Source organism: Pieris napi, chromosome 5 (genome assembly GCF_905475465.1).
Source record: "Pieris napi chromosome 5, ilPieNapi1.2, whole genome shotgun sequence".
In the NCBI taxonomy this organism is placed as follows: domain Eukaryota; kingdom Metazoa; phylum Arthropoda; class Insecta; order Lepidoptera; family Pieridae; genus Pieris; species Pieris napi.
This window is the reverse complement of record NC_062238.1, coordinates 1,795,997-1,813,568: the sequence shown is the minus strand read 5'-3', so window position 1 is coordinate 1,813,568 and position 17,572 is coordinate 1,795,997. Positions and strand designations below refer to the sequence as shown.

The 17,572-nt window shown below is 32.3% G+C and overlaps 1 protein-coding gene across 1 annotated transcript in view; it reads right to left on the bottom strand.

Annotated features, from left to right (window-relative positions):
• Nucleotides 1–9,338: 9,338 nt before the first annotated feature.
• The window catches only part of LOC125049664 (calexcitin-1), a 48,982-nt gene continuing 40,748 nt past the window's right edge, over nt 9,339–17,572 (bottom strand). Inside the window, exons 3-7 of the mRNA XM_047649062.1 lie at nt 16,020–16,084; nt 15,283–15,335; nt 14,463–14,582; nt 10,726–10,938; nt 9,339–10,425 (exon numbers count right to left, since the gene is read on the bottom strand). Coding sequence (XP_047505018.1) covers nt 10,315–10,425; nt 10,726–10,938; nt 14,463–14,582; nt 15,283–15,335; nt 16,020–16,077 — 555 coding nt within the window. The 5' untranslated portion in view covers nt 16,078–16,084 and the 3' untranslated portion in view covers nt 9,339–10,314. The remainder of the gene's footprint in view (nt 10,426–10,725; nt 10,939–14,462; nt 14,583–15,282; nt 15,336–16,019; nt 16,085–17,572) is intronic.

Here is a 17,572-nt window from a genome sequence, read left to right as displayed (position 1 = left end):
TTATATCTCACATTGGAAGATGTCGCTCAGAAGGCCGCCAGTTTTCCTTTTTATTTATTTATTTTTTTGTATTGTATTTCTGTATTACTGCAACGAATCTATATATATAAAAATTAAACCCGTTTTCCGTTGTCACGACATAACATGAAAACGGCTTGACCGATTTGTCTGATTATTTTTTTATAATATTCTTTGAAGTACGAGGATGGTTCTTACGGAGATAAAAATTAAAAAAAAAATGAGTGAAAAAGTCTAAAAACAACACTTTTCTATATTCCCATACAAAATATTCGTAATAATATTTAAAGGCAATTTGAACTTTAATACCATATCATAAAGTTCAAGTGTTAGTGGAGGGGTTCCGGGAAGGTAAATTTTTATTTTTTGACATAATGTATTTCTTGTATTATCAACTTTCTTTTTTTTATCTTACTAGTTAGACCGGTGTCCCGAATAGCAGAATAAGTATTTAAAAAAAATAAAGAATCGACTGTTAGGCGGTACGATGTTCGCCAGGCCAGCTAGTTCTAAATAAATAAATAAAAATTATGATTTACATTAACTCGATCATTGACTATTAATTAGTAATATTATTTTTATAATTATTATAAATCTCCTTATTATGTTGTCTTTGTGTTGTTTCAGCTTCTATCTGCTGACATTTACAAGATCAAACTGGGGACGTTCCAACGTGTCATTCTTAGGGTCAACCGTTGGTCTGATTCTGCCTGATTGACCTCATGAGTGATTTATTTTTTATTTATTAACATTCGTAAATAAAAAAAATAAAAATAACATATGTGGGGCTATACAGTATACAGCTACCGTCTATTTGATAATAGAAAAAACCCAATTTATTTATGTGTTGAAAATTCCATACAAAGGTTTGGTATAATCCAAATATCCTTCTGGACACGTTAATGTTATGATTAAATTAGTTTTATTTCAGACATTACCATAGTTGTAGACTACTTGATTGTTGTTCCATAATATTATTAATTTGTTTTATTTTACATTATCAACTTATAAATCTAAGAAACAGTGCAACCCAGATACAATTTAATGTCCGAATGATTAAGCATAGGTCATTAAAATTCCATTTATCATACGATTACGAATCTGAATTGCTAATAATTAACTTAAGTAATAATCCTTCTAGATGCAATATGCATTCATTTTGATCGGGCTTCAACAAATAAGAAAGCAAAGAAAACATATTATTGGGCAAAATTGTTGCAATTTATTTGACAAGTTACAAACGAATCTAGTGTGTTGTGGACTTTTTGTGTCAACCAAAATACTTTTGGGTTAAAACGCCCAAAGGGTTGTAAATTATTGACTACAATTTTTCAAGTTTTTTCATTTCATTTGAAATTGGCCACAAATAGCCACAACCTTTTGCTTTTGTATAAATTGCGATACAAATTGACTTTTTTATGCTTATATGATATGAAAAATTGTTAAAAAAAGCTACTTTATATTGTTGAGGTAATGCTTAAATATAAAGATCATAAAATATACAACTTCTTTAATTATACTCCTTTAAAAATTTAAAAGCAAGGTGTCTTTATAGTGTAGTTAGAGAACATAAGTTTGACAACAATTAAAAATACCTTTACTGTCATTATACGAGCCACGGCTGTACATTGCTCACTCAGGCGTAGTTTTATAAGCGTGATGATTTTCTATGTACGTGCCATGGCTTTAGATTTTGATCACTTGACGCGTGACGATTTCCTAAATCATAGTATACATCGTCATATTAAAACAAAGGTTCTTCCAGGGGCGAGTACGGGATATGTGCGCGTTATACCGAAGGTCCTAGATAACTTTGTTTCTCTCGTTTCTTAATTTCATAAAAGCTTTGATTACGATGCAACAGAAAATTAGTTATCCATAGCCATTTGAGGTAGACTTTAAATTCTTTCACACATCGAAACTCATGCTTGTTTGTCATTGTATGTAGTCGTCTCTTTGTATATTTTCTATCCACGAAAGCAAGACTGGTGATCTGTTACCACAAGACTTCTTTAGTCCACCAGGTACGAGACTCTCACAAAGATGGTCAATGTCTGCAGCATATTGTGAAGAGGTAAATATACTTTATTATTATTATCTATTGTAGATTTCACATTCAGCAAACTGAAAACTATTATGAAGATAGTTTTGCTAGTTCTACCCCTATATTAAAACACGTAAAAACTATATGTTAGAACTTTGTTAAATGTTTTCGCATGTTCCATAAAGTGAAATAGTAATTTCAAATACGCTTAGAACACTTTAGTGCTACCATTCGTTCTAGTAATAAAAAGTTTGTATTACCGTTTACAGACATTGTATTTAACATGTTAATTCTTTGTTATGACAATGTAATGTGCACAGAGTTTTACAACTATGCACAATTTAGCTGGAGTAACGCGCTATATTCTCAATAGCCGTAATCTTGAGACAAATTGTTAAATAGAATCCTGGGGCCTCATAGCAAGCTAAGTGGCAGCTGGGTGAGGGGTACCGGGTTCGATTCCCGGTTCTAGGGCAAGTTTTAATTTAATTTAAATTTGTTCTCGGCCTTTGGGAGGGTTGTGCGGTACCGGGCGAGTGCCTAAACCGTACATGGAGGACACGGTCGAATTTCTAAAGGCAAGCACGAATTATAAAAAAATCCTTTACTTGACGCTGGCTAATGCACAAATCGTGCCAGAGCCATAAAAAAAAAATAGAATCCTTAGATTATTATATAGCTTCTAGTTTGTTAAAAGTGAATCGGTTTCGTAGTTTAGTATATCTCAGTGTTATTTAACCTAAAATAAGTTTAAAAAAAATCAAAATCCTCCAACAACCACCACCGAACATAACTCCATTTAGGAGGAAGAATTTGTATATATAACATTAAGTCTAGGCAGAAATTGTCTTGTTGATTAATGTGGCGGTAAAGGTAAGTGGCAGACCAGGAGACTGCCTTGCGATGGGACGTTTCAGGATTGGTTGGGCATAGGTCTTCCCCAGATGCCGACCCTCGACGTAAGAGGCCTGCAAGACGGTTACGTAGCCCGTACTCTATTGTGACCTTCCTACCGGATTAGGAAACTTGTAAGTTTGTAAGCGCAGCAGACGCTCTTAATGGGGACACGGATTAAGAGAAACTGTCTCTCTGGCTGCCGTTTATATCGAGTCGATTGGGTTTAGAGGGATGTCAATTGCATCTCTGACTCTTACGGACTGACATCCACATTCCCCACGTCACTTTAATAAAATGCCCTGGCGTTGGAATGGGGGGAATATCTCTACAATAAGAAGAGAGATAGTCCCTAGAAGTAAGAGTTCTAAAGGGAGATTACTAATTTCCTTCTATAAACCAACTATTATGAACATATTTTAAAGGTTAAATTTTTTCGCGTACTTTCAACTTCACATATCAATAGCCTATTCTCTGTGAGACTATCTTGGCATTACATAAGCGTTAGATCAAATCTAAAATAATTAAACAATTTCTGAAAACTTTACGCCTATCTTTGCTGACCTTCCAACTCTGACAGATCTCCATAAAAACCGTATTGTGTACCATAAATATTCCATAACGACGTGATAAAGTGTCTTTAAATAATGTACTTCGAGAGATTTTACGAGCGAATTGATCTTGATTAAATTTCTGTTGTTTTATATGGAGCGATCAAGCCAACACGAGTATTATATAGTTGTGTATGATTTTGTGTTATCAGTTGAAAGGGTATGCTGATTGGAGCTGATAATTAAGAGATGTGATGTTATTGTCCTTAAGTGTATAAAGGTTTATGTTTCATTAACTATTTAGTTAAATAGTATTGTCTTTTATTAACATAACTTTTACACATTTAAAGAAAATACTTTTTTAACGGATTGAACTATGTATTATTATAAACTTGTAATTTTTTCCCGACGGTGACTGAAGACAAAAGGTGTTGAATGTCAAAAAGTATCACAGCTGTAGATAAAGTTATATTATCGGTATTTATTTTTGTAATTATGTAAAATATTAACAAGTTTTTTAATAATACATAGATTCAATCCGTTAAAAAAGTGTTTTCTTTAAATATTTAGTTAAAGGTTTATAGAATTTAAGGTGTTTTAAGATGGGACTTTAAAACAATAATATTTTTTTAAAGAAAATCATATTTTCTTCAATTCCATTTTTTGCACGAGGCTTAGGCTGAAAAACATAAAATCCAAGAGGTGCTGAAATGTCTCATATCGGCGAGTGATTTTTAAAACATTTTTGCATGTTTAAAAAACCAGAACAATATGACATTAAATAATTTACACACACACGTCACTAATTAAATATGAAATAGTAAAATAAAAATCACTTTTATTAGGCTAAACAGCAAAAACGCAAAGTTAGAACTAAATCTTAATAAAAATTGTTAATAGATCAGCTGAGTACGACTTCGGCATAGGCAACTGTTTGCAATAGGCGGAATGCGTACCTCCACCCGAAGTCGATAGAACAGAGGTTGATGAGGATTCACCGACTTGGAAAATTTATAGGATGTGCTCAAATGGTGCGGGATCACATCTTCTTCACATATTATAAAGAATACGTCCAAAAGGTGTGTCATATTATTTTAGCAATAATATGCTCTGTCAGAAAAAGATATACCATTAATCATATCTTTTGATACAGAAAAATGAATGCGTGTGAAGTTTTGTTATTTATCACCTTAGGCATTGTCAGTGTCGGTTTCGTTTATGTATTTTTTATTATATTTCAGGATTTGGGTATTTTGATTTTTTTTTCAAATTAATCTGGAAAACAAAATTTATTTATTTTTACTTATTTATTGATTCCATATCATTATTCTATATATACAGTTATTACTAATGCGATTGAACGTCAAGTTAATTATACCCACACCAATTAACCTACATAAAAAAATATATTTATATACCTAAATCTTGTAACTAATAATAAAGGAAGCAACTCCTGTGAACTCAGCCAGCGAACAAACAAATAGGTCTACCTCAACAGAAATTATATTTATTATTTGTATTGCTCGAGTGAGTGGCGCTTCTCTAACCAAGTTGGAATGTGCTCGCGGTACATCCAAAAATTGAGACTCCCGCCTCAGGTTTTTACTTGGTACTCGTAGACTCAGTTTCTCCATTATATCCAGATTATGAACCCGACCCGTAAGTATCTTAAATATATACACTGACAAAGCCAGCTCTCTTCTGAGGCGTAGCTGGTCATGACCCACCATACCCAGAACAAACAGGGTCGGGTACATAAGCGGATACAAAGGGTACACTCCATACAGTCTCTTGTAGAGGTAACGGGTGAATTTATTTTGTACTCGCTCTAACATGAGACTGTATTTAGCCTCATATGGGGCCCACACCATTGCGTTGCACTCCAAGTAACTTCTATCTAACGCATTGTATAAAATTTTAATTGCACTGATATTCGTGAAGCCACAAGCTATTCGTAATATGACCCCAAGTTTCTGTAAGCCTTTTTACATGTCTTATCTACGTGTTTCGCAAACACAAGATTTGCATTAAAATTTATATTCCCAGATCTTTTACCTCTGATACTCTAGCCAACGTTAGACATACATCATTAATATACTAAATATATCTATATATATAAAAATTAAACCCGTTTTCCGTTGTCACGACATAACATGAAAGCGACGTGACCGATTTGTCTGATTCTTTTTTTATAGTATTCCTTGAAGTACGGGGATGGTTCTTACGGGGAGAAAAATTAAAAAAAATTGAGTGAAAAAGTCTAAAAAAAACACTTTTATATATTCCCATACAAAATATTCGTAATAATACTTAAAAGTAAATTTGAACTTTAATACCATATCATAAAGTTCAAGTGTTAGTGGAGGGGTTCCAGGAAGGTAAATTTTAATTTTTTGACATAATGTATTTGTTGTCTTATCAACTTCTATTTTTTTTTATCTTACTAGCTAGACCGGTGTCCCGAATAGCAGAATAAGTATTAAAAAAATAAAGAATCGACTGTTAGGCGGTACGATGTTCGCCAGGCCAGCTAGTTTTAAATACTTTTTTGAAGTTATACATACAGCTAAACATGTTTTCAAAGAGGACTAAATATCAAAATTGAATTTATTGAAATTCACACTGATTTAACTTTACTGTTAATATAAAACACACAACAGGCCATTTTATTATTTTAAATAATCATAGTAAAGAAACAAAAAGGGTAATAAAGTAGTTGTATGTCCGTCGTTCGAGAACTGAGCCGTTTCAAAAAATATAGTAATAGAGTAAAAGGTTTACTTTTAACGTAATACATAATTATATATTATTTAAATTTGATTAAAACTTTTTTTTAATTTTTTATTTGTTTATCAAACATAATATTTGCCCAAACCGTTAAAAAATACGTTTAATTAATTCAACTTTTCGTAAGCAGCTAAACAGTTCTCTCATGTTAATGCTTATAAAATATCTATTAAACCTAATTTAAATTTAAATAACTTCTTTAACAGACACAACTGACTATTAAATGCTTAGAAAATCTTCGGCTACAAATTACTACGATGACGTCCAAACTTGATACCTGCTAACAATAATTCTTCTAATTAAGATTATTGGGGCGTCTTTCATCAGATCTAAGATCGTTCCTTTAAGTCGGTGTTTAAATAATTAAAGTTTTATGTTCAACCAATAGATGTCGCCTGTGGCACCTTGAATCGCGGTATTGTTTTGATGTAAAAATAGTATAAGTTTTTCAAGGTATTTTTAATAACTGTGTTTTCCTTGTTCATGATTCTACATTATCCGGCTCGAAGGACCATGTACAAGAATAACTCCATAACTAAGGCTGAGATATTTATTAAAGATACCTTGAAAAACTTATACTAAATTTAAACAGTCGGAGGAACATCAGCACCTTATTTCCTCCATAAAAGCAATCAAAATGTCGAGATTTCTCCAAAAGAAGAATTTTTTTTCTTCTTAGCAGTTAGCACTCGCTGAAATCAAAACCTTAATGTATTATTGTCACATTTATCAAATGTCGAATATATTTACAAACATAAATATTCCAATGCTTTAATCATTAGCAATAAGCTTCGACACAAGAATTCCCTTTCACCGGATATAATTAATGATAGTTCCTTCCGGGGTCCCAAAGCCATCATCTAATGTTGGCGTGACATGTGTTACACCGAAATTGCTGTTTTATGACTTAAGTTTGGTTAATTAATTTATAACTGTTGCTTACAATAATGTTACATTGCAAGAGCCTACAAATCTAACTAAAAAGCAATGAAATAGAATTCTTAGGATTTACCCTAGATTGTTATCCTTCTACTAAGATGACGCTAGACTTGCGGACATAACGAACGGACTTCTAGATTTAAAAACCAGTAGGCTACCTCTGCTTCTTTTTAATGCAGCTACAAAAATACACTATACAATATTGAAGAAATAAAATATTCTAAAGTTCTTCTAATTACGTTAATTATTTAATTCAATAATTATCACTCATAAAACAGTCTTAATACAATAATACATATAAAGTTTAATTTTACAGAAAGGGACATTCGCTCGCACGGGAAAACATCGTGAGGAAACCGGCTTGCCTTACCCAAAAAGGCGACGGCGTGTGTCAGGCACAGAAGGCTGATAACCTACTTGCCTATTAGATAAAAAAAAATGATCAAGAAACAGATACAGAAATCTGAGGCCCAGACCTAACAAGGTCGTAGCGCAACTGATTGATTTATTTATCTTTTAACAGTGATTTATATAAAAGAAGGATATTTTTGGAGAAGTTTCCAAGTGTGTTACGTAGCCCATTACCATGGAATCTGAATTTCGCAATTTATAAGAATTTCACGTGCCACACGTTGCACAATGTCAGCATTTGTTACCCCGTGGAACCTCATTCCTAACATCGGATTGTGTAGCTGTACCATTTATTGTAATTTTTTATTTTAATTAAATTAGTTAAAATCATTTGGTTTTTTTTAAAACCTTCGGCCGTGGCCTACGTAATTAGTACGAGATTGTTTTCTTATTATTTGTATTTTAATAATGCATTTTTAATTTTAGACTACCTTATATTTTATATCCCATTATTATAGGCAGTATTATTAGACATTATTTTTAATATTTCAATAAAACAAAGATATCCGTAAGCATACCTCAAAACTAAAGCCTCTTAAGCAGTTTTTAAAATTGGCGTGATCACTATATATATTATATAAGTATATATATATACATATGTACAGATCGATCTAACTTAAAATATATATATATATATTATATAAGCTATCCTATCTTTTAAGTTAGATCGATCTGTACACAGTGTGCAAATTTTATCGTGACGCCTAATTTATATATATTAAGATTTTACTTATACACGTGCACAGTAGCTTGTTAATTTGTAGTGTTCGGTGTGACAGCAGCTTACCTTGCTCGTATATTTTATTACTCGTGGTAACTTTTCACAAATGGAAGACAAATTAGGGTAATTCTGTAGGCATGAGGGGAGACTCAATACATCGTAGTACCTTCTTTTGCTTCATTTATTCCATTCACGGTCGGCCAATTTTTAACATTATATTTCGCCATTTAAATAAGAATGGTCAGCCTGTGATATTGCGTTTCATTTAGCTTAATACTGGAATTATTAAAGTAAAATCATTTTATATAAGAAGGGTGGTTTATATCATAAATCTGGTTTGTTTATAGGTTGAATGATTATAAGCCAGCTCTATCATAATGGCTGTAGCGTGCAACTTTCATCTCTGAGGTCGTAGGTTCGATCCCCGGCTGTGAACTTTCTATGTCCGCATTTAACACAGGCTAATATGGTGAAGAAAACATCGTGAGGAAACCGACGGAAAAAATCTACGGCGTTGAGAAAGCGTTCGTGTCAGAATCAAATGATCACGACGTTGTCGCGGCACTGGTTTTTTAATATCATAATTATTTGACACTTATTTGAAAAATCATGAAATGTTTAACAAAAATTTATGGTCATTATAAATTTGCCATGTCTTGTTTTTTCGTACTTTTGTAAATATTCACATCTATAGGTTTTTTTTACAACCATATTCAGTACATTTACGATTCAAATTTCATAGATTTTTAATATTAGATCAGAGTCTGTTATATCACTACTGTTAGGAAGTTTTCATTATTTCTTTGACATTTATCATATCTTTGTTTCGTTTGATGTTAATTTAAAATTTTGCAGTGAGTGAATGTGGAATATAAAATATTTTCCTCTGTATTTTCATGTTCTCAATAACGATTCGTGAGAAAGGTTTATTATCCAAACTAAGGATCATTTTTGTGTATAAATAAAACAATAATTGAAGGACATTAAATTTTTAATTTCAATAATTAATAATATTATATACAAACATTAAATCGTTCTATGTAGCGGACTAAATGGTAAAACTTTAAAATACAAACAATTGGATAATACATTCAGGACATATAACAGTAAATGCAATGGCAGTCATTTTAAATCTACTTAAAAAGAAATATTATTAACGACAATTATTCGTTGTTAAGATCTAAGATTGGAAATACTAATTTGAGCTTTAAGAAGAATGAGCCTAGAGACTTGATTCAAGTGCGATAAAACTGGCCATTAACTTATGTTTTTTTTATTGTTAAAAGCTTGCCAACGCTCGACAGATACATTGGAAAAAACCCACAATATACAATTTTTATTGTAACTAGCACTTATATGTAAACCTGACATACACGAAGAGATAATACAAACATTAAACAAAACAATTAAAATTACAACTTTCATTAAAAAAAACTGTAACCGGTCATTAGGCGATAAGTAACACGAATAATTATTAAACATTGTTTATGTTTTAGTAATAATCAATCATAGCTGATGACTTTTTACGGTGTTATTACCTACAGTTATGATTTGTTATGGGGTAACACTGATTTCAAATCTTTTAAAAATTGGTTGCCTTGAACATTATACTAGTTTATACAACCTTTCAATGATCTCTTTGTCAGTGTGTTTGGTATATTGTAAGAAAATGTCGACAATAATTTAAGAGAAAAATAGACAGAGATTTACCGTTTAAAACTATGATAATCCTCGCGATTTCATGAGTTATCTTCTAAAGTCGAAGGATATAAGTTTGAGAATTTCTTCAAAACTTTTTGAAGTTATGGCCAGTTTATAACACCGAAGGTAATACTAATACATTCTGAAACACACACGCAAAATTAATATGAGATTACACGGGTGATTCTAGTTCAAACTACACCCGAGATTCCAAGTCAAATATTCAAATTGCCTAAGCTTCTGTCCCTTTAGAAGCTGGTCCTGCCAAAAATGAAGTTCCCTGGGGCGTTGGGGTCCTCAGTGGAAAAGTACTCCTTCCAAAGTTCCTGGAACTCCTCCCAAGAGACGCTCTCCTTGCCCTGTTGAAAAATGCAATAACTCAATATAAAAATTCAATTACATGGGTAATGTAAGATATTTATGTATGTATATTATATAATTAATAAATCTAAAATTTCGTCCGCTGCAACTTAATCTCTTAAGCTTCGGTAATACAATATTTTTCTAACTTCAACGGAAAAACAAATACTAACAAAAACTTTAACATTTAAGCACGTTCTCAATCTTGGCTTTGGTAGCTTAATCTTATGTTTCTGGCCTTCAGACTCCATCATCATTCTTAAAACCTCAGAAAGGATTTTAAATAAACGTTATATCACCTTAGACATCTTCACGAACGCAGCCTTGCATTCTTGAGGATTGATGCCGTATGATGAGCAGACAGTGGTGAACTCATCACAGTCGATGGTCCCATCAGCGCTGGCATCTTCAAGTTGGAACATGAAGTGGCAATATTGCTGCTGCCACTTCAAAGCAGCAGAAGGATTCTGGGCGTAGTCATTCCACATGGAAACCCATTCGTCTACGGAGACCTATGTAGAAAATCGTAAAATTAAAGGTAGAACAATTAAAGTAATTAACTGCTTCCTCTTAATTTCTTAATTTCCGGTACTAACACGTTACTATGAATGTAATTGTACAATCGTCTGAGATCCGAATCTCCTATTCCCGTATGTAATAATTTTTTAACGACTCGTATACGCTCCATTATCCAACAACATTTTTCGTGCCTACAGGTTTGGAAGATGAAAACAATGAGGGGAAAATACTATCAACTATCCAATTGCATATTCGATTTCGTTTTTTTTCAGTATTATCGTTTTTGTCTGATATAAATGTCACAGGTTCGAATCGATTAATATAAGCCAGATAGTAGATATTGTCGGCGTCTGATATTTAGATTTTATTTTAAAAGATGTCAGTGCGATGTCCGGCGCAGGCGCCGAATACAGAGCAACTGAACTTAGTAATGCTAACTCCTACAAAATGATCTTCCTAGAAACAACTTCAAACAACTCTATTTCAGTTATAGTCAAGTTTCGTTGGGTTCTAGGCTTAATAGAAATTGGATAGATCGTACGTTTAAAAAAAAATCTTGTATTATGTACCACCTAAAACCCCCAAGTTGTCATACCTGACTGAACTCATTTTACACACTACTGAAAAATTGACTTTGACACTGATAATTTACACCTTGTTAGGTCTATGATATTACGTGGTGTTGCCATTCTAATAAAACAAAAGATATCGTGTTCATCACATAATCTCATACATTGTTATTCTCTCTCTATAAGAACCATTTTATATTTGTTTTATGAACAAACGTTAAGCCACTTTGATCCGAGTATATAAAAATAAAAGACAGTAGAATCTTTGTTTCATGAGAACAATAAAGCAACATCGTAAAGTAAAAAGCGCTTAACGCGAGTTTACTTAGGTCTTCAGCTTGATAAAAACCTATTTCCTCAAAGCAAAGGATTTACGGTGCTGATATTGTTTGAGATTTATTCTACCCTTTCATCTAAAAAGCCGGAGATTGTTATGGCGTGACGAAACGTCTTTATAGATGGAATTTTAAGAATGTAATGTTTTATGAAGAATCTTTTCTGAGTTATACAATTATTGTACTTTTGAACATACAAATTTATATAATCAAAATTGTCTTATGTCGAGAAATTCTTTCAAGAGCTCAGCTGCAGACTACAACAGACTATGAAATTGTCACAACCACCTTTTTTATCTCTGACATTAGTTTTATTCCTAACAATGTCCTTTCTACGATAATACTTACTAAGGTCACTTGTTTCACAACCCACTACAGGCACATAATATATTATAAAAGTAACCTGTGCTTCAACCGGAAGTCAAACAAGATACCACATGGCAACCCATTTAGCCATATGGCCTCATTATATTATTTAAGTATTAGTAAACACAAAAGATTAGAACATGTAGGTACTTTAGACTTTTAAAACCTACTGAGGTTAGGTTAGTAACAAGTCCGTTCCGCACGAAGTCTCGAAATAATAGTGAGTCAACGCCGGTGTTGCCACGCTTTATATAGGTTTCTGCTACAAGATGGCGTTAGTCCGCTAACAGAAGTTTTAATCCAGCATTAAAGGATTTTTTATTACATATTATAAAAAGGGATATATAGTGAAAAGAGAATTGTAACTATACAATAATAATTAAAAATTATTATGTTTTGTAAGAAGTTCTCGCCATCAACATTTTTATATTAAAAGCGGTAACTCGCTACGGTGCTCTGTTCTAGTATGTGCCCTTTATACACAAATGGGCAATAAAATAAGGACGTTTGTCACCAACGAGTCTCATGGCACGTTTTGGGAGATTATGCAAAGAGCTTTTTGTTAGAACCTTTTGAAGGTCGTCACAGTTTCGGCTTTAATGTCAGCAATATCAGTTTTGAAGTTATAATAAAGCTTGCGAATACGTAAAAGGAAACTGTATTGTCACTAACTACCATTATAACAAGGGAAGGACAAAAACTGAACAATGCATTATTATAAAAAAATGGTCAAAAATGGTATTTTTAGACATATATTTGTAATTATTAATCCTGATTTAGTACCCGCGAACCTCCGTTCTATAATAATAGATTCTTTATTATAAGTGCGTAATTGACACTTGCTCTTACTATAAAAGAAAACGCGAAGAAAACATCATTTTGTTTCTGCAAGTACTAGGAAGTTAACAATAATAACAACTTTTTAGTAAGTCAATACTTTATATATTAATATTATTGAATTAATTATGTTGAAACCAAAGACTCAAAACCTCCCTTAGCTAAAAGTATATCTCTGTATAATTATTATAATTATATATTAATCCAGACTTGTTATTTTGAACTTTTTGTTGCTCGTATCAAAAAAGATTACATAATCATGACATATTTTTTTCATCATTATAAATTTAAACTTAAAATTAAATAATGCGAATGACTGTTAAAAATGTGCGCTGAAAAGGGCTTCAATTAAAAACGAAAGTCATTAATGACCGCTGGCCTTTCGACAGCTTTTACGAACAGAATTTTCCAAAGCTTTTTACTTTTCGAAATGTGTCAATCTTATATGAGGTGGCTGCTCGAAAATACACTAGGATTTTTAAAAACAGCAATAAGAGCTCAATGCAATGTTAACGTTTTGAATGAATGTAGAAACAATAATATCATCAATTCAAATTCAGTGTTATCATTAAAACGTGGATTGGGATGTGAATTTTTTTAAAGAGGTAACAGTTGCTCCTCAGTTTATTTCAACTTAATAAATAAGTTACTCCTGCTCATGTCCGAATTTATAATTAAAACAAGTTTTGCCTAATTTAATACTTTTGATAAATGCGATTAGTAAAAGAGTATAACTGACTCATGCCCAGCTTTTAGAGAAATTTGCTCTTATTTAATGTTAAATATATATATTACTAGTGGACCGACATACGTTTTCCTGTCTTACCTAAGAAAATTGATTTCGAATTGGTATAATTAACTAAATAAAAATCAGAAACAAAGTGTTTATTATTCTAATGCTTTATGATATACAACATTATTTGTTAGTTTTGTTGGTATTTCGACACGAGAACAGATTTATTTTATCAATATAATAACTCCGATCGAAGCATTTGTTTTAAACGATATTCATTTTTCTTACATCCTCTTTGACGATATTTGCAGCACGCATTCTGCAAATATTATGTCAAACGCCATAAGGTTACATCAAAAAAGTTGGAATTGTGTGGTTAAGTATCCAGTTTGAAGTTCTTAAATTTTCGCAAATTTGCGCAATTTTCAAATTTTTTTTCTTTAAAAGAACCTTCTCCTGACAAACACGACACAACACAAACACAACAAAAAAAGAATTAGCGAAATCGGTACAACCGTTCACGCGTGATGCCGTGACCAAGGGAAATATGGATTCATTTTTATATATATAGAATATAGATATATAATAATATTATATAGTATTTACTATTGCAGCACCAAACATTACACGAGGACTGATCTTTATGACAATTATAATAAGAGTAATTTTTAACTTACTTGTCCATCACGGTTTGAATCGGCCCGTTTTCGGAGACCGTCCCAAATTTTGATCATGACTTCATGGGTCTCGGAGTGTTTAGCATCACTAGGCTTCCAGCCGCGGAGACTGCACACTTTCTGTTAATAGAAATATACATATTTATATATACCATTTCTATATAATATATAAAATCTTGATCAGTTTTACTAGATACATATAAAGTTCCGTTTTGCATTCTCTCCCTAGGCACCTACGCCAATCTTTTTTCTTATAGGCAAGTTGGTGAACAGCCTTCTGTGCCTGACACAGATCGTCGACTTTTAAACATGCCAATTTCCTCACGATGTTTTGCTTCACCGTACGAGCTAGTATTACATGCGCACATCGGCACTAAGTCCAGTTGTGCACAGCCGAGTTTGTAACTAACACTTGCCCTTGCTATAAAACCTATAAAGCCACTAGGCCAACACAGTTTCATATTTTTGTGTATGAACTGCCTTGCGATTCTGTAACTCACTTTTCGAATTTGCATACTGATAAACAATAAACTACAAGCCCTACTCCTTATCAGAATGCCAAATAGTAAAATGACTGATTTGAGCGCGACCGCCGCTGTCAAAACCGCCGTGAGAGTTCGAAAAGTGAGTTACAGAATCGCAAGGCTGTCCTTCCTTACAGCTGATTCATTTATAGACAATATTCTGCATGGGATTAAAAAATAACAATTCATTGATACAAACAACTATTTATTTGAAAACAGGCTTTGTGTTTTACCGATAGCTACTCTAAAATACTTCTACTACACTATATAATAAAAGCGAAAATAATTCGACTCACTTCTATCGCCAACTCGAAATCTTTCCTCTCAATGGTTCCGCTTTGATTGACATCTATAAAGGAAAAGTTTTTATCAAAACTGTAACTGCGAATATGAATGTTAAAAATGTTTTTTAACCTCGATGCAAAATATGTATGCCACCGACTTAAGAAATAACTGATGCATTCTCTAGGGATGAAGTAAAGGTTGGAGGTATGAATAGGGCAAATTCTTGATATGTTTTGTACGCAAAAAAGGTATTACGTTTTGTATACCGCAACAAATATGAAAAAAGATTTATATTTTCCATTGAAACGAGGTCGAGATTTGTGTAAGGGAAAAGTGAAAAAAGTATATTTATTTATAAATAATTTAATAGGAAGTTAAGGAATATATATAAATACTAGCTGACCCGACAACGTTTGTTTTGCATGTATATTATTTCTAGATATCATTTTTTTTGTTCAATAAAAATAACTATCTACAATAATGAAAAATAGGGGTTGATGGTAGAGGGGTAAATGTATGTATTTTTGTATGTTGTATCATAAAAAAAAAAAAAAAATATTGAGGTGGACACTCCTTATCACTTAGAGATTTGAAAGATAGATAATAGCCGTTTTTAAGACTTACTGAATATGCATAAAAAATTTTAAAAGAATCGGTCAAGCTGTTTCGGAGTAGTAGTGAACTAACATTGTGACACGAGAATTTTATATATATAGAGATGTTAATAGGAGGTTATGGAGATCCTTACCAAAGAAAACGTTGAAAACGTAGAGGAGCTTCTTCCGTCTGAATTCAGAGATAGACATCTTAAATCTGAAACAAAAATCAGTATCGATTAAACACGAATTTAATATCATTACATCTTATATTTGTAGTAGGTACTCGCAAACGACAGCCGAAAATATTTAGCCTATTTAATAAGTCCATTCTCAACCAACTAAAGATCACCACAAGACCGTCATTTACAAATGGGTGCTTATGTACTTTTCCCATGTTGCCAGAAGAGAACCGAATAGTCTCGACAGGTTAGAATGAATTGATGACTCGTTGGTCTGACCAAATTAACACAATTATGCGTCTCAATATTCCTAATGCACTGAGACAAGCTGTATAGTAATCGTATAAAAACCTCATAATGGATAATTTTGGCTTATTTTTAACTAAATCAGTCTACTTGGAGTCTTTAGTTACTCTTCTATAATCTAATGCAAGAGATGAAAAAACGCTGGAGTTAGACAGTTTTTTTATTTACACGTACAAAATATTTATATTTTAATTATTTTAGGAAGCGGGAAGACTGACTTTATTTAGCAATAGTAACGATATTTAAAATAAAATTTGACGTTGTAGTCTATTTAATGTTTAATTTCAGTTTTAGTGTATGTTTTATTTATTTATTCACACTTTGTTGCTTTATAATATAAAAATTTAACATAATTACATGTAAAGGATAGGCAACTGGCGGCCTTATCGCTTTCGAGCGATCTCTTCCACGCAACCACTGTGAGAAAAGAAAAAAATATGTATTAAATTACATAAGGTAAGAAGTGCAGAAGTGAAGTTTTACTGTACGTAATTGTCGCATATTTTCCGTTCGTATATTTTATTTAACAATGTAATCTGTTTTGGCTTTGTATATTGTCTAAGTATTCTCTTTTATAATATGCGTAGCTGTAAGATTACTTATTAATAAATAAAATTACATACATTACATGCATTTTATATCTCTATAGATAGATATATATATTTTTCTGAACAAAAGTTAAGTATCGATCCAAAACGTAATTACTGGATACCAGGTGCCCATAAACGCAAGGAGCGTAAATTGCCTCGACTATTAGTCAGTAGTTTGTAAATTTACCGACGGTGAGAAATTTACAGCATTTGTCAGCAGTCAATATTGTTGTAATTTTGTCAGAAATTTTCGATTCGATCCATAATTATTTTATTTACAAAAGTTTTCCAACGCTCGGCACACATACATTTGTACAAGAAAAATAAAATACAAGATTTAATGTGACAAGAGAACACAAATATTTCGATTCATAAATTATAAAAGGACAATTGATTTTATGAGGGGAGCAACTATGGATATCTACCTAGCTATCAGAATGCTCAATCTAGAAATCGGCTGGTTTTGGCCAAAACGCGTTCGTCTGAAAGGAGGGACAAATGGAATGATGCCGGATATCTAGAGGACACGAATTTTAAATTTAGATTCCGGACCGTGTAACCAAACTTCCGATACATGAGTTTAAGCTTTGTATCAAGAAAACCCTAACAAAGGGAGGATATTACACT